The following is a 24234-nucleotide window of genomic DNA, read 5'->3' on the forward strand; positions in this document are numbered from 1 at the left end:
TTTATTTATTTTTTTCCTTCATTTTTCCCCCTTTCTCGTTCCCCCCCTCCGTCCAGGTCTGCACGGCGTGCTGCGAGGGCAACATCTGCAACCTGCCGCTGCCCTGGAACGAGACGGAGGCGGTGTTCGCCACCACCTCGCCCCTCAGTGGCTCCGTGGGCACCTCCGAGAACCCCGCCGTGATGACGACCCTCAGCCTCCTCATCCTCACCATCCTCATCCCGGGCTACGCCTAAGAACAAAGGAGAGGAAAGAAAGGGGGGGAAGCAGAAGTCTGAGTTTCCACAAAAAAAAAAAAAAAAAGGGATTTGGGGGAAATAGGACGATCCCTTTTTTTAAAGGAGGCTAATGGAGGGAAGGAGCACTTAGCACACAAAATAAAAACCCCACTGGAAGGATGGCCGCTGATCTCGATCTTGAAGGATAAAAAAGAAAAACATTGTAAAACACGACTGTGTAGTTTTACTTCTCTCCCTGTGGGGTTTAAAGAGAAATTTGTCAGTTTTCGAAAAGAAAAGAAGTGACGAGCGTCGCCCCCTACAGGCCAGCGTAGGGACCTGTGCCGGTTTTCGGTTTTAAATGTTTCCGAGTTGAGGTTAAACGACTTGAGTTGTTACGATATTTCCATATCCCTGTGCTTGTTTCAACACGTGTACTGTAAATATGCATAGTATTTATTTTTATATCAGCCATTTTTTTTGATAGAAGTGTGTGTGTGTGTGTGTGTGTGTGTGTGTGCGTGCGTGCGTGCGTGCGTGCGTGCGTGCGTGCGTGCGTGCGTGTGTGTGTGTGCACGTGTGCGTGCGTGCATGTGTGAGAACGTGTGAAACGTTCATTTTCGTTTACAGCATGTACCTGTATGTTTGAAAAGAAAGGTAAAAAGTTGCGGAAGGGATTTCAAGTAGCAAGGTCGTACCCATTTTTCCCAGATAGATAACTAAATTAAACAAATTAAACTAACAATGAACAATGAAATTGCTTATCACTGACTTTGCAATTTTTAAATTTCATTAAAAAATTAATAAAAATGTAATATATACACTGCGATGATCGACAGTTACGTATAATTTATTCTGATTTATCTTGTTATTTAGCGATTAACCCCTAGCAGCGAAGATCAATCTAGTCGTAGAGACGTCGAATCTGTACTTTTCCACTTTTGAGTGGAAGTGGAGGTCTGTCTTGCGTGGAAAAGGTGTTAAAACCACTGAGCTTTTTTTGTTAAAAAAGAAATAAAATTCCACGGAAGAAAAATATACTTATGAGTTTCCATACCATGAGTACCACCCCACCCTAAATCTGGGGGGGGGGTCCTTAGTGTTGTTTTTTGCGATGATTTATGGATTTGTAATTCATATGAAAAACCCAGCGTTTTCCTGCTCCGGTGCTGGGGCTTCTGGGTCGTATTTGTCTTTCGACGTTTTTTATTTTCTTTTTTTTTTTTCCCTCGTCCGTCAGTCATTCTTTTTGGCAGCAAAAAGCGCCGTGTCGGCAAAACTCAGTGTTATTGTTCTCAGTGCTTCACAACACACCTTTAGTCCCTCTCTCGCTCTCTTTCTCACAGTTTTCCCCCCTCTCTCTCGTGTCTGTGCCATATCGCTTTTTTCTGGATACTTTTTTATAAATATTTTTCAGACAGTGTACAAAGATGTCTCTTTCTCTCTCTTTTCTTATTGTTCAAGGGCTTTTTTTAATTCAGGAAATAAATACATCTAAAATCAAAAAATAAATCAACTTTTTCAGACTTTTTCTACTATAAACCCGCCCGAGAGCGAAAACATCCTTTTTTCCCACACGTGGCCTGAAACTTTTTATGTCGCATGGAATTTTTTTAAACTGAAAAACACTTTTTTTCCAGACAGTTGCATGCCAGTTTTTTGTTTTTTTTTGTGCCAAGTTGTGTACGTGTAGATTTTTTTTCTTTTGGTCGATATCTGCCACTTCTATGTATATATTTGTGAAAATAGATGTGAAAATACGTTGAACCCGCCTATTAAAAAAAAAAAAGGCCTACACGTTTGTGTTTATGTTATTTTATTACTTAAAATGGAGAGGGAAATATAACAAGTAGGTGTAGCTGAGTTATTTATGTCATTATTATCATCATTATCTGTTTGTTTACCAGTTGGGGGGGGGTTTCTTTTTTTTTTCCAGGGTCTGTGGAATTTCCAGGTACCCAGCAGTGGCAATAAATCTGCCATTTTGAACCAGCTGACCTTTGGGTATTAGATGTAAAAAACAAAAAAAGGAGAAAATGTGTGTGTGTATATGTATGTGTATATATATATATATATATATATATATATATATATATATATATATATATATATATATATATTCTGTTTACATAACCTAATGAATCAATATATGGAAGTATAGCCCATACTGTATATTTTGCAATAGATTCCAATATGTCATGTCATACAAGAATAAACTACAAAATAAAATGAAAATACTTCACCAATCACCTATTTAGCTTTTATTCAGATATATATTTGAATAAATGACCCATTTATATATATATATATATATATATACAGTATATCATCTTTTTAAAACATATAGAGATGACAATAATGTGTCATCACTTGATATCAATGCTAAATATAGTGGTGGTTGGTAGATTGTTTCACCATTGAAAATGCGTGAATTTAAATGAGAGAGCCGCTAAATCAGTGAGAAGAAGACGATGGGACAAGAAAAGGAATCGTTTCAGAGAAGCTGGAACCCGGCAGACCTCTGTGGTGGGGATGGGTTAGGACCCCGCCTTCCATTGCAGCCGTCACAGGTTCAAGTGATCAAGATCAAGGTTCAAGATTTTTTTCCATCCAAGCTGCCATTATTCAGTAAATCAGACGACCAGAGGGAACAACACCACTCGGTAAGACTCTGGCGGAAAGAGATAAGTCGCTGTCGGTGGTCTAGCGGGTTCGACGCCGAGAGAGCTTTTTGAAAGGCAGCACCTCAAAGGTTTGTTTAAAAGTGCCCGGAGACCAGGGCTGAGTTTGAAGGAGGCCTTGGAGGCGTGATGGTTCAGGCGCTGCCGTCACAGGTTCAACTCTTGATTCTTCAGAACGGAGGTTGAATCAGATGATTGAAGATGACCACACTCAGTGAGACTCACTGGCTTAAAGAAATAATCTTCGGATGCTGAGGACTTCAGGTTAAAAAAAAAAAGAAATCCACACAAATCTGCGCGCAAGGCTCCAGGAAATTGCCTGACGTTGCCATATGGAAAGACCGCCGGTGGGTGCGATGTGGAAACCCGACTCCAGCCGATGTGTGTCCAGGGGTCAGGGGTTAACACCGACCCCCTTTGTTCATTCTGTGTCGCATATGGACACCATGGCCAAAACCCAAGTTTGGCCCCGCGTTTCGATTTCACGATAGGCACCGGTGTCGGCTGTGGCGTTGGGGCTTAATCTGGAAATAACCCCGATGTGTAGAGGAGAGAAGAAAGAAGCAGCCCCCTCACCTTCTCTGTTTACCTTCTCGTCTTTCCAGGAGAGCCCAAGCGCCTGCGGCTTTCTCAGGCTTTCGACCCCCGAAGTGTCATTTCTAATCCGTTTTCCAAGGGAGGGGATTAGCGTCCCTCAAAAACCCTAGGACTTTGATGGTGTTTGTCCAAAGTTGTCCTCTTGCTGCTCCGTGAGCGGCCCAGAGCCACATGCCGCCTGCAATGGGACTTTTGTGGACTTTTGTCGATGACTTTTTACTCCTGCTTTAGACTTTTCAAATTGAATGGGGGAGGGGAGGGGGTAAAGGTGCTCGTGTACAATATGACAATAACCGCGCTCTAGAACAGTGCTTCCCAACATGTTTTCTTCCCCGGCACACTTTTTACGCAGAAATAACCCCACTCCACTACGCCACCATCCTGTTAACCACTGAAAACATCAGAAACATGGGCAACCGTGCTTATAATAATTATAGCCTACTCATAGCGAGACTGAAAACATCACGTCAAAAGAGTGAATCTTCGACTCACAAATCGAAAACGATTACTGAGGACTAAATTAAAGTCCAAGTCTAAAAAAAGGCATATTGAATGTGGTTTACTCTTTGCATTCCACCAAAATACATCATACATTTTTGACTCTTAAGACTCTGGCTCTCTGTTCGGGAAGTTCTTCAGACCTTCCCCCCCAAATGGACAAAGAGTCGGAAAATGGAACGACTTGTTTGACTGAGTGACTTGTCAAGAACCGAATCACAAAAAAAAGAGTGAAACCCTTCATCAACAGTCCTCACTCTCAGAGGGACACTTGTTGGGTGGGAGCTGGTATTCTGTCTGGAACTGATGAATTAGATGAATTAGTGTAGCCTTGCAATTTGGATCTTGCACCACAAGAGCTCATTTCCATTCTTCATTTTTCTTTTAAATGGAATTACACCCCGACCACAACCCATTCCAGTGAAATAATACCTCTGTGACTTTCACAGAGGTATTATTTTCTACGGACGAGCGTCCTATCAAGGGCCATAGCACGATACAGGTCTTTTTTTACTGTAATCCAGGGTTCAAAATAATGACTTCTATTGTAGGGGTGCACGGTGGTATATCCTGTTCGGTGCGGCCATGCTGCGATTTTAATTACACTGGCCGCAGACAGCGAGCGTGGCAATGGAAGCAACGGAGATCCCCGCCCCCTTCCCACACACACACCGCTGCCACCCCTTCTCTCTCTCTCTCTCTCTCATGGCTTAACCAGAAGAATTTCAATACAACACAATTTCCTTTGGCCATTTGAAACAGTGATACAATTAAGCCATGGCACCTGGAGAGCCCGCCGCAAGGATAAAGCGGAGAGCACCAACCATGACAGAGGTTTATGGTTCAGCGGTGATTCATGGGGGAAGCTGACAGGAAAGTGTGGCGGGAGGGGCGGGTTGAGGTGGGGTGCAGGGAAGGTAGAGGGGAAGCTGGGTATTGGTGTAACACACACACACACACACACACACCCACCCACCCACCCACCCACACAGACACACACACACACACACAGACAGCGCGGGCACCCTGTTGACTGGTTGAGTCAGCTGACTTCCCCCAACCCCACCTCCGCTATCTCTGAGGAATGTCAGAGGAAAGGGATTAGTGAAGGATCAGGGGCTCCGGCCAGGTGAGATTACATGGACCGGTGAGTGTGTGAGCTGATATGAACAAATCTAACATGCATATGCGTACGGGTGTGTGTGTTGGTGTGTGTTTGGGCCTGAATGCACCTATTGAATTCAGGCTGCATTTCATATGCTCATCTAACTATAATGGAAGGAATCTCTGTATGTATGTATGTATGTATGTATGTATGTATGTATGTATGTATGTACAGTATGTCCTTCGATTATCTCGACAACAATATTGCTGGGGACCTAAAAAACGTGCAGTGTCGAATGTGGTGCAATCTCGACACACGTAATATTAATAAACTTTCAATAAATAGCGAACAGCGAGTTTATCCAAAAGTGCAACTTGGGTGGGTTTTTTTTTTCCAGTGATAAGAGTGTATTTCCCCGGTGTTTTCCACCGCGACTTTCACGAAGAGGCATGTTTTGAACGGGCACTACACTAGTTCACTGAAAATGGCCAAAAGGTCCTTTCAGCGTTGTTAACTCACAACCCCTTCACTCGTTTCTAAAATTGGTGTTGTTGGTATAAAACTTAAACCCGCATCCTAACAAGTTTAGGATACATGCAACAGCAAGCCCCTCAGAGAAGAGCTCAGTCGTTCCCCCCCTAATACCGCCCTGAGCAGGAATTGTTTACATGCTTACATGCTTCAGTAGCTACTGGTCCCAACCTTGTTTAAGGGGAGCCGCTCTTTGACCCTCTGTAGACAAGATCTGCATGCACCTCCATCAAAGGTCAAGGGTCCTCAAGGGCCAATCAGGGTCACAAGAGGATAATGTCTTGAGAGAGTCTTCAATGCACGGGCTACACAGCGGTAGAACAATGCATTTTGGTACCGAGCCCTCACAACCGATTTTGCCAAGAATAGCTTTGGAATACGGGCCAGAAGTTCACGCTTTTCACCTTCGAGGAAAAGCTACAAGCCTGGCGGTACCTAACACGGCTGGCTAAGTGACCTCAAATCTAAAAATGGCCCATCCATCAGCGACATGGCGAGGGACAGTAGAGGACAATTAACGCTGATGTTGGAGACGGATGCCGTGAGACCATGTGGCCCTTTCACAGAGGGGGTCAAGTCCATCTATAAATGAAGCTGGCATTGTGGGAACGGGGCTCAAGGAGGCTGGGGGTAGGCTCGGCCTGGGCACTACAGAGGAAACACGGCGAATGGCGGTGATCTAAGTGTGAAGGTTTCCCAGCGATAGTAAGGAAATGAGCTGTGGCGTTCTAGAAATATTTATGGAAGCCGTCTCTGTGTTGTGAACTGATTCAGGAAGTGAAACCTCTTTAGGGAGCCAATATTAGAGCAATAGTGACAGATAAACTACGTTCTCTTGGTGCTTCACAGTGGATGACTAATGCTTACAGCAGCACATCCTTTGTCACTGCAGAAGGCGGTGAGTGTTAAATTGGCAAACAAAAGTGGAAGAAAGTGTTGGGCTCCTCTGGTCATTTAAAGGTGGTGACCAAATTGCTCCAAATTTTCATTCAGAATGTAACATTGGGGTCAATTCTGGCTCGAGAAATAGGCCGAAAGCATCACCAAGTTCTCAAAGTGGACACAGGATGAATCAAGTGGACATCTTATAAAATATATCTTATTTTATTGGGTCTGAGCGCACCGTTTTTTTGGTTAAAATGATTTCAACACACAAGCTGGGAGTTCCAGCTCGGGGTTGCCACGTTGCCACGACGTCAGTGCCGTTATCCTGGTGAACTCGGATTCAGCTCTGAAATTCCAACTTAAATGGCAACTTAATCCCACCCTCCCACCAACACATATTTTTTCCACTTTAAGCACCGAGCATCACACATCACGACGGCAAACGTGCTCCCAAATACATTTTAAATAAACGTATATGTGGACATCGATGGTTTGCAGACTGATCAGTAGTTTTTCCATTGTAAAGTGCCGTGAAAAAGTATTTGCCCCATTCCTATAGGCTATTTACCCTCGTCCCCTTCCTCTATTGGATTCAAGTCCTGACTGGAACCCAAAAGAGATGCTGTGGCAGGACCTGAAACTAGCGGTTCATGATGGAAAACCTACTGATTTGTCTGAATTAAAGCGGTTCTGCAATTGGGAAATTGGGCTTGGTTTGGTTGCAGTTATTGCCGCTTAAGATGGTGCAACCAGTTATTAAGTTTAAGGAGGGAATTACTTTTTCACATTGGCAATATGGGCTTCATAAGTTTTTTCATTAGAATAATAAAGAATTGTGTTTATTCAGGTTCCCTTAGTCTAATATTACAATTTGTTCAATGATCTGAAACCGTTCAGTGTGGCATATACAGTATGCAATGACAGAGGTAATCAGGAAGGGGGAAAATACTTTTTCACGGCACTGTAGCCAATATGTACTAAATATTTATTGTGAATTTACCGCTGCCCATCCAGCTATACCCTGACGTTATGAACAGTCTGGTCTCTTCAGTGACTTGCTTCCCCTGGACCGGTCCGCCGGTCGCCTTTAGCCCCTTCTGGCCGCGGCGCAGGTTGTGTGGCTCATTACAAATCCCGGGGCTAATCTGGGTCTTAATTGAATGAAATTCCTGGTGTGAAGGGCTAATAGGATTACCAGACGCAGGGATGATGAATGAACGGGGCGCCCGGCGCAGTCGACCCCCGGGATTACAGCGGCCACATTGTGTCTGAAGTTTAAAGGGGGAGTAACGTGGACTTGGATGAAAAAAACAAACTCCAAAGCTGCTGTTTGTTTAATGTACTGGCTTCAATGGAACAGACATATTATACAGATGTTTATTTTGCTTTTGCATTGACGGAAATGAGTTCAAGGTCGTTTTAATACGAGCCATAGGGTGTTTATTATTTTTCTGTGTGGGCCTATTCCATTCTTACATTTTAATATTTTCAATATTTCAAACAACTGGTGTGGAAGTCCTGAAGTGTGGAAGTGCATGCAGCAGAAATAGCTGAACAGTATTCGGTACAAAACCCCCCATCCATTTGCACAAACCACAGTCCACTATTAAAAGTTAGTCATTTTGTGGAATTTCTTCAATTCAGTTTTGTTGACGGGCCCTGTCATTTTATCGCAGTGCCTTTACAAATGATTCATGCTTGTTTAAACGCACCTTCACATTGCGGCGCACGGTGTTTCATTTTTAGGTTGTGGACAACCTAAAAATGACGGGTGGTTGCGGTGTTGTCTACATTTATGGGAAAAAAAAAAATCATTCAGGTTTGTCCTAATAACTATTTACACCTTTTCACATACATGAGGAATTTGACTCTGGTGTTTAGTTACTCTCAGTATGTACAGAATGTACTGTAAAAAAAATTATAGAAGTAAAAAAAAATAAAGGCAATAAAAATGTAAAACATATTTACATAAAACACAAGGTATGAGTTGAATAAACAGTATTTACAATGTTTGCAACAATGGACCCTCGTTGCAGTCGTCCCGCAGTAGTAGGCTCTAAATGCTTGACAAAACAAAATTGACAAAAATTGTTTTAGGTTTCGACTATGTCCATGGGGGTATATTTTCTATATTTTTGTCTCTTAGAAAATGGGAAATCCGTGAAGGTATCAATGACTTTTGAATGCATGCATTTCGCTATTCAGCTCATTTTCCTGTGATAAATACATTTTTTGGGGGGGATCCTTGACAGGAATATCCTCAGGAGTCAAATGCGTTAATTATTCATCCTTTAATGCAAATTAACAACTCTGACCCAGATATCGACCCTGATCAAAAATTGATGACCCCTTTTGCAGAACTAGTACTACACTACTACCCCTCACTGAATGTACAACAGTGTGTGTGTGTGTGTGTGTGTGTGTGCGCGTGCGTGCGTGCATGCATGCGTGTGTGTGTGTTACCAGGGGTTGCCAGTTCAGGTCATATCAGCAGAACCAGACCCAGTTCCCCCTTCCTCTCTCTCCTTTCCCATGTTTCCAAGATAGTGACTCCCTGAGTTAGAGCGGAGGAAATGATAACAATCCCACCCTCATCGGCCGCTCCCCTCCTCCAATTCATCTCCTTGACAGGAAGCGTCGACCAAAACACCGGCGATAATGTCCACCCGCCCTCCGACTGTACCTTCCACGCGGTGATTTGCTGGCGATAGAGGGGGTTAGGTCAACACAGGGGGGACAATAGTAGTGAGGCGTAAGGAAAACATCAAAAGACTCGTCATTATTCTGCTAAAGAGCTTCAAAAAGGAATGCACAGGCAAAGGAAGGAAGACCTGGCGCTGGATTGACGTTCCAGAAGGGCGACCCCTCTCAAAGGCCGACAATATCTGTGAAAACCAGGAATAAACGAAACTTTTTTTTAAACTTTATAGAAATTATTCAGATGAACCAGGTTCTTGAGCAGAGATCACCATGTCCTACTACAACGTGGTACAGCAGTACTGCTCCGGAAGGACACTTTAAATGTACTTGGATTTTTATGTCAACATACCTTGAACATGGCATTATGAAACATGCATCACCCATTTTTTTGTTTGCCTCATTGACTCATACGTTATGTACAGTGAGTGCAGTCGTACGTGATGTTAGAAAATATTGGCGTTTCAATGTGAGTCCACCTAACCCTAACGCGACAGGAATATTCAATCTAAATCCAAAATTAGGCTACACAAATATAACATATATCAAAAAGATAAATATAATTCACTTTATTTATGAGTGATTGTATTTATTTTCTAAATGTATAAATAGTAGGAAATACTGTATATAATAAACAGACAAAACAAATATCACATTTTGCTTAGGGACAATTCCTCCAAGAATCCCTAGATGCTCAAGGATCCCTGTTTGGGAAACCCTGTAATAGCGTTCAGAAAATGTGAACTCACCAAAAATCTCAAGTCATCAATCTCAAAATCTCAATTGTTCAAACTTTCCATTTTATTTTCAAAAGATTTAGGGGATAGGGGGGCGGGGGTCTTTAACATGCAAATATACTATGACGTCACATAAAAAACAAACACACGTGTTGGGGGCTATAGTGACAGAGCCTGCAGGTAGACGATAGCTGTGAAAATAAATAGAAAATAAATATTCCAAGAAAAAAATGTGGTTGCAAATTTTTTGAAACATATTGCAGTTTTGTTGAAATCGCAGATTGAGATATTTAACTTTCAACAAATAAAATAAAATACACAAAACCTTATTCTCCACAAGGATACAAAACTTTATTTAAAACTTGTGATACTATGGTAAAGAGGTCTACCCTATATCACTCATATTGAATGGACAACAAAAATATATAAAACTTTACTGTAAATCATATTTAAAAAAAAAAAAGAGGAAAATTAATAAATAAAGAAAAATGCTTAAGAATTATTTCTGGGGGATGTCAAATCAATAAATATAATTAAATTCGATCATGCCACAACATTCATTATGCAGACACTACAGAGACATGGGGCGTCAGCTCATTGCTGTTTACCTCACATGGCACACTCTGTCAAAGCTGCCGTTGAGCGACATAACATCCACAGTAACAATACTAATAATACTAATACTACTACTACTACTAATAATAATAATAATAATAAATAATAATAATAATAATAATAATAATAATAATAAATAATAATAATAATAATAATAATATTATTAATAATAATAATAATAATAATAATAAAAGTGTGAGCCGTTTTAATGTTTTATCATTGGCCATCTGTTGAGTTCAGCGAGCGCTGCATATTTTCTTAAACCAATTCCTTTCTTTTCGTTTTCTATATTCAAGCACATTCAGAACATCTATATTTGAGGACAGTTGACTATTTATCCCTTTTTCCTTGTTCTGGGTGTATTGGTGGCTCCAACAGGGAATGCGACGCTGACGTCCCGTCGCCGGAGCAAGGCGCCGTCAGTGCGGGATCTCTGGCTGAACGTCGCTCCGCATTTCAGAATCAAAACACGGTCTGGAAGTCTCGTTAGCTGAATAACTGAAACGTCCACCCTTCTTTTTTCTCCCGTCCTTTCTCCATTTTGATGTATTTCAGCTATTTCTCTACGCAACTGAATGGAAGTGATCCTCCAAAAATGGAGCCCAGAGTCCATAGTAACCCATAGCAACCGTCAAACTTAGCGTTCCCTATCCTAACGCATCATTGGTATATTGACATATTATGACGTACCAATCAATACAAATAAATCCATCCATCCCATTTGGGAATCTTTATTCATCACAAGGAATTTCTCCTGGGGCAGGTGCCATTGTAGATAGACATTTAAATACTCGAACAAGAATAAAATAAAATGAATTTAAAATATATATTTGTGATAAAACAACCATCCAATATTAATATCATGATTATCTTAAATATGTTTGAGCATAACATTTAAATTTGGAATGAAGACATTTATTTTGGGTTCAAAGGCCGACCCTCAAAACTAAAACTTTCACATTTCATGGAATTTCATAAGATGTGCTGCATTTTAAATTTCCCACATCGGTGTCACTTAGACAGCAGAGACGGTGAAGGTTGTATTCATACATTAACTTCCAAATGAACAACTCCAAATATAAAAGAACCGATCGTTCTCGAGAGACTACACAGATGTTTTCCAGTGACTGTACTGTATGAACGCAACAGGGGCAACAACGGAAAAATCCGGGACGAGGCCAATTAGAGCCAATCTGTGGCCGCGTCAATCAGCGGTGGCCATCGCGTGACCTTGGATACCCGTTGGTGGGAGGGGGGTCGGCCATGATCCCTCCAACACGCCAGCCTCTCCCAGTTCCAGACAGACCGTGCGACGGCAGGCTGTTGTCTGGAGGCCACTGTCACACGCACGCACCCCATTTCATACGACCCCCACCCCCCCGCGCGTCCTCCCGTGCACCCCCAATCTGTGGGGTCAAAATGGTATGGCCACAACCCTCCATCCCGGGTCCCCACACATGCCACCAGATCGCGTGCCCCACACCACCGGGAGGAATTTCCCCAGCCGTCGGGGGGAGTCCGGCAGACGCCGTGACTGTTCCCTGACCCCCTTCCTGTGCTACGCCGAGCTCCATGGCATTCTTCACATTTTAGCTTTTGGGCTCCACTTGTTGCCACCAGGACTCATACGGGGCCCAAAGGGGGACGCTTGTTGATTCATTTTACCATATCTTCAAACTTTGCTCAGAATTAAAAATCAACTGTGAATGACTCAACCAGCCCTAATCAACTGGTTGAAGACCCGTCACAACCGCTGGACCCAGTTCTTCCTGGACCTCATTGTCCTTCAGCCCTACACTAATTAGGGGGTCAGGAGCCGTGGGCCAACAGAGTTGGGAACCCGCTGTGAAGCAGGATGTTTCTTCCTTCTAGAGCACCACTTGTTATAGCAAGGCCCTCAAGGTCCTTGGAGCGCCGATGGTCGAATTATTTGTGTGTTTGTTTTAAAGGACGGCGTACATCCTGTTCCTGGTTAACGACCGAATATATATAGAGACGCGGTGCTTTAAAATTCTTTCCGGGAAGACACTTCAGCCGCAATGCCGCGTTAAGTGCCGTCTTTATGCTCGGGCTGAGTGGATCCGGACAAGGGCATCCCCGCTCCGTTTACCTGATTCCAAGGACAGTTCAAGCTTATGAAATTCGAGTCTTGAACGTGCAAACCCAAGGACTACACACATGAAGTACATACAGTATATGAAATGCTTGTCTTTAATAAATGTAATTGATTTGACAATCCATAATATCTATAGATATATCTTTATATATACACACACACACACCTTTAACTATTTATATCTCTCACCCAGCTTAGTATAGCAGTGATAATAGGCATCACTATGTCACTGGTTTATCAAGTGGACTGGCTGTACTATAGAATGGGACACGCAGCCACATTATCTTTTCATGTTTCGGGGCGAGGGGCCATCAACAATCTGTAGCCGCGATTAATTATGGATCGTTTGACAAAGCAGCCTTAACGACATTATGCAGCAAATAGCCAAGGCGTCAGTCTGACGAAGACAGTCATTAGATTCCATCTGCTGCTAATGCATGCTAATAGAACCCTCGAGACCCCCGCCCCCACCGCCCCAGGGAACAATGTTGGACGGAGTCGAAGGATGGGGATGGCAGATAAGAGGGGACATTGACACAAAACAGTGTTTGTGCTCAACAATAGCCTGAACAACACTTTTCTTTCCCAAAACCTATTGTAATTACTTATTTGCGTTTTTCGTCCTATTCCAGCAATGATTGGTATTCCATTTGAACCTTGACTTGACGGGTGAGAAAAAACAAATTAAAGAGTTTTCGGCGACATTACACCCTAAAGCAGAGGTTCCAAACCAGCGGCATCTCCGCTCCGCTGCTCCGACTGCAGTGGACAGCTCCGCAGTGCAATTCTTTTCCTCCAAACAAAGCAAATAAAAACAGTGTATTTATATTGTAGATCTATTTAATTTACTCCGTTCTAAATTGAATTAAATAAAAACAACCCGGTGCAAAACGTAGAGACTCAGTCTTTCTCTTAGCCCCCCACCCCCCTGGGACCCCCTGCCTTAAAGAATACTCATTCTCCTCAGAAGAAACCAACACTGCACCAGTACACGGTGATCCATGACGCCTTTATTGCGTTTCCCCTCAGGGAGGGAAAAAAGGTAGTTGCAAGAATAGTCATATTTTCAAAATAAACTATGTACATCCTTTTGTTTGATACACGACCCGTCCCGCCCCCAAGACACAACTGGTGATTACCGTCGGACAAGTTGCACAGTAAAATGACTAAAACTAGATGCTGCCTATTGTTGGCTGGGTGTGTGAAGGCAACGTAGAAAGGAAGGTAGAGCCGTGTCTTCAAATCAACACTGATAGCAGACCAAGTCACACGGAAGAGCTTTCACAAGTTGTGGTCAGTTCTGTAAATAAATATCAAATCAATATTTAACTGCTGAATCTGCATTTTAACGAGGGAAGCGGATTCAGGCAGTCATTGTTCAAACACATATTTTGAATTTGGGATTTTTGAGATTGGGTTTTTGAATTTCATAAGTGTTAATAGTAGGTCATACTTCAATATATATTCAAGGTCAAGTTCAAGAGATTATTTGTCATATTTACCGAGGTCCCTAAATCATTTTGGAACAGACAATAAATAACGTTGTCCACGTGGAACTAGTTAAAAAAAAAAAAACTGTCTCAGTCGCCCTGCAGCCGCTTCATGATGGGGCTGCTGGGCGGAGCGTTGGTGAACACCGATCCCACGAAGACGTGCGAGCCCCACAGCGCGTGGCGGATCACCTTGCAGCAGCCCAGGTCCTCGATCTGGAAGCCCAGGTGGCGGTACCGCTCGTCCGTCTCGAACAGCGCGTTGTTGGTGTACGAGCCGAAGAACTGGAGGTGGGGTTGGTAATTAATTGGGATTTGGGTGCCGCATATACATCCATGAAAGACTTCCAACGTCATCCAGTGACCTCACCAGAGAAGGATTAAAAATAATAATAATAAAAAGCTGAGGAACAACAAGCTTGTTTTTCCAAAAGCAATGTTCTTAATGTGGCCAAAACCGTCTTATTTTGTTGAGGGGGCAAGGGGTTCCAAGTGCAGAAAGAGGGCAGCGGTCTCTATTCTCTATTAAATTAGATAAGGATCTTCACAGGAGAGGAGAGATAAGACTGTGGTGACTTTATCAAAGACCTTTAATAAGACCCCTGGCGCTATGGGAAATCTAGGACGTCTTCCATGCTTAACAACTGTGTTGAATGGACATTGTGTCTGATGGAATGTCATAGGACAACTCAGTAAATAACTTATTCTACTATGTCGGCTCTCTGTCAAGAACTGGCGTCTTACCGCGAGGCCCGACGAGGGGTCGATGAAGTCCGCCCAGAAGCCTTGGGTCCTCAGGGCGTAACAGATCTCTTTGGCGCCGGCGATGAACTACACCAACAGAGGAAAGAGCCAAATTAACCTGCCGCACATGCCGACTTTGTGTTGGCGCCTTTCAATTTGTGTCGGCGCAAAATAGATTATAAAGCGATTACTCCGTGAAGACCGTGCCCCAGAACGGAGGCGCGGTTTGATGTAAACGAGCGGAGTCAGTTATTCTGGGTTCGTTATTCACCAGAGGGTGAGTAACGGACTGCATCGCACCCAGGCACGCACAAGACGCTCGCACACCAACTCCGCGGCACCCGGTGTAACAAGGCGTACAAGCGTTTAATTGACCAACTGAAAGAAAGGCGGGTGGGTCAGAAAATAAAAGGGCAAACAAAAAAAACAAAGTGTTGCAGATGACATTTTAACACTTGGTGTTGCATTTTCCAGAATTTTACTATATTTGAGAAAGGTCACTCAGGCTTAAAAGGGACAATGTTCTCAATGATGTGAAGTTGGAGAAATGTGAACAAATAGTGGCGCTGCAAGGTCCAAAAATTCTAATTTGTGACTCCACTAACGTACAATCGGCGTGACGCTGGTTTGATATTGTCGTGTCACCGTGATCATCTATTCTCAAGTTTTTAATTTAGTTGTATAATAACCTGTGAACAAAATGATTTAGCATTTTGTTTTCTTACCAAACATTTACACATAAAACACTAAGATAATAAATTGTAATTCAACTTTCAAGTAGGTTGGCAAGGGCTTTGCAAAGGCATATAGAGATTAAAACAATGAAACCAGAACCAGGAAAAAACATTTTTCAAATATATAAGACTGGTGACTTGATCAACAATCCTAAATAGGAACCTTTATAAAACCAACTTGCCTTGTTTAGCGCCTGCTCCCGCTCTTCATCCATCTCCTCGCACCACGACGTCATGTCATTTTGGGTCTTTTGCGTCACCGTGACAACCATCATACCACTTAGCGGCGCTTCAGGAAACATCGACTGGAAGTCTGTCGGTTTATAAGCACAGGGAAGAGATATCAAACTGTTTTTTAAGACCGCTGAGAAGTATCCTTTAAAGCCATTTGGGCTGATCAGAGAGGGGGCACTTTGTTGTGTTTGGGCTCCCTCTAGTGGACATCAGGTGGAAATATGATGACAGGAAGATACTTCAGTAAATAAATATGAATTCAATGTTTGTCACTGTACCTTAAAAAAGGTAATTAATGTACCATCTATTAAAATATCAGTGAAAAAATAAATTATAAGGGAGGGAAATCAATTGCAATCTCCTGTTGTCCATCAGATAAAATCTACAAGGCTAGAGTTGAGCATGTATTATTCCTCATTTTGTAGTTGCAACACTGGTATTTCTCAGAACAGGGTGGTGGCGGTACCTTTCCTCAGCAGCTCGGGGCAGGACTGTATGGCACACTCCACGCCAGAGTTATCGAAGTACTGCTCGGCACTGTTCACCAACTGCGGCACGGCAGAGCTCTCGTTCCCCTGATCAAACACAAGCACAGAGGAAAAACTAAATGGAGACAGTCTTCCCACAGTCAATACCAAGCCTCTGGCCAAGCCGGCTGAATAAATAGCAATTTAAAAAATCCACTTAATCAGCCAAAAACATCCCTTTATTGACTACTTGTTATTCATCGGGCATCAAAACATAGTTATCCTTTATTTTCCGATCAGACTTTGCAGGAAGGTAACTTCTACCTACAATGCCTTAAACTTCATGCAAAGTGAATTACAGTAGTGCCAAACCGCATGTTAATTAAAAAATGTTTACTATAATCAGGGTTCTGGAATTACAAAATTAAACTCACAGACTTTTATGCACTGTAAGCACTCATTTTCAAGGACTTCATGCGAAAAAAATATATAATCAATTTTTAATGTCTCCTTATTAATCAAAATATAATCTCAACAATATCAGAATCAGAATAGTCTTTATTGCCGAGTAAGTTTACACATACAAGGAATTTGACTTGGTGTTTCGGTGCATACAGGAAACAAATGTAAAATAGAATAATAGGAAAACAATCTGTAAATTTATAAGAATATGTAAAATAAGGCTCTTTTCTTTTTTAATAAAGAGCTGTACAGTTTGTGCAGGAATGTGCAAATGTTCAGCATATGAGGTATACCAGTATGTGCAATATGCACGGATAACAGTCCAGAAGAATGACGAGTGCGTTAATGTAACGCATTAGCATATCAATTCAATTCAAGGCGTACGGCTCTGTGTAGTGACTATGGGGGAGGGGGAGAGGGTCAGTTTCAGTGGGAGTCCCAGGCCTTGTTGGACCGCAGCCTCCTGCCAGAGGGGAGCGTTTCAAACAGTTTGTGTCCAAGGTGGGAGGGGTCAGCCACAATTGTACCTGCACACCTCAGGGTCCTGGAGGCGTACAGGTCCTGGAGAGTTGGCAGATTGCAGCCTTCTCACCTTCTCAGCAGAGCGAATGACACGCTGCAGTCTGTCCTTGGTGGTTGCAGCAGTGTACCAGATGGTGATGGAGGAGGTGAGAATGGACTCAATGATGGAGGTCTAGGAGCGCACCATCATCGTCCTGGGCAGGTTGAACTTCCTCAGCTGCCGCGGGAAGTACATCCTCTGCTGGGCTGTCTTGATGATGTTCAGCTCCCACTTGAGGTCATGGGAGATGATGGTTCCCAGAAAGCGGGAGGACTCCACAGAGACGACTGGAAGTCCACAACCATCTCCACTGTCTTCACAGCATTGAGCTCCAGGTTGTTCTGGCTACACCAGGCCACCAGATGGTCAAGCTCCCACCTGTAGGCGGACTCATCCCCACCAGAGTTGAGCCCAATGAGGGTGGTGTCGTCCGCAAATTTCAGGAGCTTGACAGACTGGTGGCTGGAGGTGCAGCTGTTGGTGGACAGGGAGAAGAGCAGAGGAGAAAGAATGCAGCCTTGAGGGGAACCGGTGCTGATGGTCCGGGAGTCAGAGAAGTGTTTTCCCAGCTTCACGTGCTTCCTGTCAGACACGAAGTCTGTGATCCACCTGCAGGTGGAGTAAGGCAGGCTCAGCTGGGAGAGCTTGTCTTGCAGAAGAGCCGGGATGATTGTGTTGAAAGCAGAGCTGAAAACCACAAACAGGATCGTGGCATAGGTTCCTGAAGAGTCCAGGTGCTGGAGGATGAAGTGGGGGGCCGAGTTTACTGCATCGTCTACAGACCTGTTGGCTCTGTAGGTGAACTGCAGGGGGTCCAGGAGAGGGTCTGTGATGGATTTGAGGTGGGACAGCACAAGGCTCTCAAAAAACTTCATCACCACAGAGGTCAGGGTGACGGGTCTGTAATAATTTAGTCCATGGCTTTTTTTGGACTGGGGTGATGGTGGAGGACATGAAGAAGGCTGGTACATGGCATGTCTCCAGTGAGGTATTGAAAATGTCAAAACGACGCCCACCAACACACCAAGGCAACATCTTGGATTTCACACACACACACACACACACACACGCTTGTTAGCACAAATAGCTAATCAGCCAATCACATGCCAGCAACTCATTGCATTAAGGCATGTAGACGTGGTGAGGATGACTTGCTGAAGTTCAAACCGAGCCTCAAAATGGGGAAGAAAGGGGATTTAAGTGACTTTGACCATGGTTGGTGCCAGATGGGCTGGTCTGAGTATTTCAGAAACTGCTGACCTACTGGGATTTTCACACACAACCATATCTAGGGTTTACTGAGAATAGTCCGAAAAAGAGAAAATATACAGTGACCGGCAGTTGTGTGGACGGAAATGCCTTGTTGATGTCAGAGGAGAATGGGCAGACTGGTTCGAGATGAAAGAAAGGCAACTCAAATAACCACTCGTTACAACCATGGTATGCAGAATACCATCTCTGAACGCACAACACATCAAACCTTGAAGCAGATGGGCTACAGCAGCAGAAGACCACACCAGGTGCCACTCCTGCCATCTGCGACATTCAGATGGTCTGGTCAGAATTTGGCATCCATCCATCCTGCCTTGTATTAACGGTTCAGGCTGTAGTGGTGTACTGGTGTGGGGGACATTTTCTTGGCAAACTTTGGGCCCCTTAGTACCAATTGAGCATGGTTTAAACGCCACAGCATACCTGAGTATTGTTGCTGACCACGTCCATCCCTTTGTTTTGATGTGCAGCCGACAAATCTGCAGCAACTGCGTGATGCTATCATGTCAATATGGACCAAAACCTCTGAGGAATGTTTCCAACACCTTGTTGTATCTATGCCATGAAGAATTAAGGCAGTTCTGAAGGCAAAAGGGCGTCCAACCCGGTACTAGCAAGGTGTACCTAATAAAGTGGCCGGTGAATGTGTGTGTGTGTGCGCGCACGTGTACATATTTATTTATATATATATATATATATATATATATATATATATATATATATATATATATATATATCTCCCCAATAAGTGAATTAGTCTCATTGTATCAGACAATGAGACTTATATAGTCAAATTTTCTATTATTTATATTAGTATATCTAATATCTACATATTCATATATCTATTATTAATCTTATTGTCATCTACTTTTATGACAATGAGATTAAGATTAAGTGTCTATGTCCAACCATGACGGATCAAAATCATAAAAACGATCCAGGAAAACTTTTATTTTGTTACAATTTCAATAGCATAACCAGGGAAACCCATTTTTTAATGGTTGCGTTTTTTTGTCAAGAACTTTAAGATATTCCAGTCACTACATTTCTAAATGACAAAATTCAAACACCTCAAGGACCTGGTTGAAAACACTGCCCACTAGACATTTACTCTTTGTTTTCAGGATATTTTTGATTGTCTTTGCTGGCATTACACTCACTTGAAACTCTCCGACAAACTGGGCCAGTATGAACTCATGCCTCTCGCTGCTGGAGGGCGCCGATAGCAGGTCGGGGACAGCTCTATGGGTGGAGGTCTTCCTCTGCTCCACCGTGCCTTCCAAGTGGCAGCCAAAGCCCACGTTGCCGGGGAGCTGAAAGCGCTGGTCCTGGGGACCGAATGGCCCCATGGACTCATCAGGCCACACTGTCCTGGGCCCTGAAAAATAAAATGTAAAAATGGCGTATGTCAAGTATCATGTTTAGTACATGCAGTCACACATCTGACTGGATGAGAAAGAGTCAGAGAAATAGCATATTGATCCACAATTATAGTTCTCTGGCCCTTCAGCTTGGAATGAGCTACAAAACTGCACAAGTTTGTATTTAAAAAAAGTTCAAAGCCATGTTTAATTGTTTCGACTTTATACTTTTCAAGAGTAAATATTGTTTTGTACTGTACTACCCAACCTCGTAAAATAATGGTTAAATAAGAACAAAGGGAATATACACAACAGGGTTCATTCTGCCATTACAAAATGAAACTCAAGGACTTTCAAGTTCTTTAAGCACCATTTTCTCTATTCTCAAGGACCTCGCATAAACCAAATAACACATTTTCAATGTGATCTTTATTACTTAGATATATTATCTATTATTATTAATAATAATCTCATTGTCATCTATTATTATAGGTGTCTATTTGAAACCATGTTGGATTCAATATACCTTTCCCTGGCATCATCTATGTTGTAAAAGCGATTCTGCAATTACATTACAATTTGAACAACAAAAACAGGGGGAATATGGATTTTTTTCAACAACCTTCTCAGCATTTCAACAGTTTAAGCACCTGAAAGAACTTAATTCAAATCGAAGAGAACAATATACATTGAACAAGCATGGCAGAATTACACACACACACACACACACACACACACCATCTGTGAGTTTTACCCATATCGGGAGGTGTGCTGGCTACATGGGGCTCATCAGAGCCGGAGGACCCAGCGGCGGAGAAGGCCCTTGCTCCAGTGATGCGACGTACCAGAACATGGAGCCCTGGCAGGTAGGTCACCAGCCTGGCTTTGCTGCCTAGCACCTGGGGAGCACAGGGACTAACTCAATCCAGTGGGAAAACCTAAGACCCGGCAATTCCGCTTATGGCTTATTATTTTACAATGTTATTTCAGACTGTGCTCGTGCATAGCTTTTTGGGCACATAGACCCAAATGCTCCAAGTCATTTCATAAATGGATACAATGCCCAATACAGCAATTTTGAAAAATTAAACAGTTGAAATGTACTCACACTGGCCATCCTGGTGGGCTTGCCTCGTTTGGTATCCACTTGTGATTCTGTAACAGCAGCAGACCCAACATTGAATCATCTTTGATGGATTCGATTTGAATAGAAATCATTTATTCATCCCTGGGGGGAAATTGCGGCGTCGCATACCAGGACACAGAACAAAAAAAACCAAACAAATAGCCAATCACGATAAAGTAAAGTAATAATAAAGACGTTGTTCTTATATTTACGAAATGAAAGCGTTCAAAGCAGAAAACGTTCGGCAATATACACTAAGCCAGCATACCTCTGTATGAGCAAATCGAGATGTAAAGCAGGAACTGATTTGGTCATAACGAGAAGCGCATGTACACAATGACGTAATAGTCATCCCAGTTCACTGACTTGGGTCACTCTTTGAGAGAACGGATAATTGAAATATGACATAGAATCCATCTCTGTCAGTTGTTGTGAAACATGCCCGCCAGGTGATGTCACGATCACGGCGCTGCTGTTGTAAAACAGCCCGATAAGCCTTTAGCAAGCGCTCTCACTTACCAGCTCGTCGGTTCCCAAATCGCTTAGTTAACGTTTGTATATTGGGTGACGACGCGGAACGTAGACTGAGTAAGTTGTATCGACACGACATTAATACCGCGGCTACAGCGAAATGCGACCACGGACGGAAATATCGACACAATTGTGACCGGAGTAGCTAGCACGGAGCTAGCACGGAGCTAGCTACTGCGATCACCTTGTAGCGCGCACACATGCGCATTTAGTGTTTACTGGTGCTCGGAAGGGTCAAAAATGTACGGAGCGCGCATTGTAGCCATGCTGCATTCCACTGAGCCGGAACTCGGAACGATCCGACCTCCTACTGGGAAAAGTTGCAAAGGGACGACCTTTTAAAGCGGATTTTCCAAGTCGGAATTTCGGGGGGTGAAAAAAAATCGCTCGGACCGGCGTGTACCGAGATGACGTCACAGAGATGACGGTAAAAACACCGTTGACGGTGAACAGAGTTCCCTTTACGTCTAAGTTCGATCCAAATTAAACTGTCGATTTATTGTGATGTAAACGTACGCGTTGTAGCTCATAAAATGCACGAGCTTGCCAAACAATTAGGCTGTTGGAAGCTGGACGCCCGCAATAAACGTTTAATGCGGGCGTCCAAGGTTTTCCCGGACCGAGGCAAGAAATAGAAACACATTTACCTCGGATGTGGAAATACCGACACGGAATTACCGAGCTCCGTGATGCAATGGAATGCAGCATTAGTGCTAACATGATTTGTGCCACTAGATGGCGGTATTATTCCACTATCGTTCAAGGCACCGGGATTCAACTTTGCTCTATAATTTAAAATACCTGCATGCTTTCCCAATGCCAAGTACCAACATAACAATAATAATAATAATAATAATAATATCATCATCATCATCACCATCATCATCATAATCATATATATATATATATTATTGATAATATAAAAAGAAGAAAGAAAAGAAGAAGAAGAAACAGTCTTTATTCATCACACAACACACCACACTACAACACATGCTTGCACACACACACACATGCACATGCTTTGATAGTGGCCGGTGAAAGGGATTCTCTGCTTTTGACCCATCCTGGCTTGTCCTTCCTCCGGGGGCACAGCCAGGAGCAGTGGGCAGCGTACGTGGACGCGCCCGGGGACCAGGTGATAAATGTCCATTGCTGGTCAGACGATGATGTGTGCATGTTTTTGGGGGGGGTCCTTACTGACGTGAGGGGGAGGAAACCCCATGTGAGCACGGGGAGAACATGCAAACTCCACACAGAAAGGCTCCTATTTGGGAGATAACCCGCCGGAGCACGGTGCCAACAAAGAGGGCAAAATGATAATATAATACCGAAAGAGGTCAAAGCTGGGACTCTTTGGTCAGATTTAACCCTCTGCCCGCCAATCTGATCCTCCGCAACAGTAGGGAATATGGTTTTGCATCAAAAAAGGACATATGACGCCATCTTCCTCCCACTTTAAGGAGTTATTATAAGGAGCACCAGCAGCAACCTAATTCTGGGAAATGTGGTTCAAGCTGACTTACAGGCTGCGTCTTCTGTCTACTAGTAAAGGTTACAAGACTAATTAGCTCTTTGCGGGTGAGCATCTACATCCATTTGGAGATGGAGGCAGCTTGGAGTTTATTCTTGGAGTCAGGACATTCAGTGTGTCGACCATTCGTTGGGTTGTTCTCCCACCAGATAACCGGATTTGAAAACGTTGAAAATATGTTCATTAGGCCTTTTTGGAATCTCCCCTGTTTGACTGTATGTAACCCGGCCGAGTTATATGTATCTCCAGCTAATTGGGAACCCTGCGCTGATCCTGCTCCACCTGAAGAGCGACTCGTGCAGGGTCAGAGGGCGACGGGAGATGCCGTCACCTCGCCAGGGACACGATTTCATTGTGCACGCAGACAGTGCTGCAGCCATTTTAACTTTGCATCTCGGAATGTGCAAAACAGCCAAACGTGGAGGTGCAGACTAGACACGGGGGCTGATGCCTGATGCTTGGTGGATAATCACGCAGGAGAGTAATTCAGTGGAGCTACTTGACATCCTGGCCATGCCTGAGTGAACTGTGGATGGGCGACCATTGTTATTAGTTGATCGACCGACCAAGTCTCACACTGTTGTTGTTGTTGTTGTTATCATTGCCTGTTGTTTTTACTAGTGCACGCCTGTTTAAAATGTAAGACTTTACAAGACATTTTAATGTCACAGTTTGACAAAATGTCAATGATTCAGACCTGTGTCCTGCATGCCCGTTCAAAATGGCACAGTGTAACAAAATGTAAGGACAACTTTGCAATAAAAACTAAGCACCAAATGTGAAAATATAGACATATTAGCACTTCAGGGGGATCAGTCGAGTCCAGGTTTTTTCAGTCAATGCTTTAGTCGTGTTCACGCGGACTGCCCGGCCCGCCAGGGTCTCCTTTCACGTGTGTGTGTGTGTGTGTGTGTGTGTGTGTGACGTTGGAAGTCACGCGCCCGGCGGTCGGCTCGCATCTCCAAGCGCGTCCTCTCGTGCATCTTATGCTTCACATATTGGATGATGATGTCACAAATCGCCCCTCTTAGCGGAATTGG

At 43.4% G+C, this 24234-nt stretch overlaps 2 protein-coding genes across 5 annotated transcripts in view; one reads left to right on the top strand and one right to left on the bottom strand.

Moving 5' to 3' along the window:
* Positions 1-224, top strand: part of lypd6 (LY6/PLAUR domain containing 6) — a gene marked incomplete at its 3' end in the record, with an annotated part of 32710 nt that extends 32486 nt beyond the window's left edge. Inside the window, exon 5 of the mRNA XM_080019529.1 lies at positions 57-224. Within this exon, the coding sequence (XP_079875655.1) occupies positions 57-224 (168 nt within the window). The remainder of the gene's footprint in view (positions 1-56) is intronic.
* On the bottom strand, positions 1-21882 carry mmadhcb (metabolism of cobalamin associated Db). Of its 4 annotated transcripts, none has more exons than XM_080019270.1 (8): positions 21652-21839; positions 21115-21161; positions 20761-20905; positions 19806-20023; positions 16349-16457; positions 15831-15961; positions 14915-15001; positions 1-232 (listed from the first exon to the last, which is right to left on the bottom strand). In XM_080019270.1, the coding sequence occupies exons 1-8, from the start codon at positions 21740-21742 to the stop codon at positions 227-229; spliced, it is 834 nt and encodes a 277-aa protein (XP_079875396.1). In that variant the 5' UTR covers positions 21743-21839; the 3' UTR covers positions 1-226. The 4 variants fall into 4 exon arrangements, with proteins under 4 accessions (XP_079875396.1, XP_079875395.1, XP_079875393.1 ...); XM_080019269.1 differs by lacking the exons at positions 1-232; positions 21652-21839 and adding exons at positions 13671-14455; positions 21848-21882; XM_080019267.1 differs by lacking the exon at positions 1-232 and adding an exon at positions 13671-14455.
* Positions 21883-24234: the final 2352 nt, after the last annotated feature.

The sequence above is a fragment of the Zeus faber genome (genome assembly GCF_960531495.2).
Source record: "Zeus faber genome assembly, chromosome: 18".
NCBI classification, from domain to species: domain Eukaryota; kingdom Metazoa; phylum Chordata; class Actinopteri; order Zeiformes; family Zeidae; genus Zeus; species Zeus faber.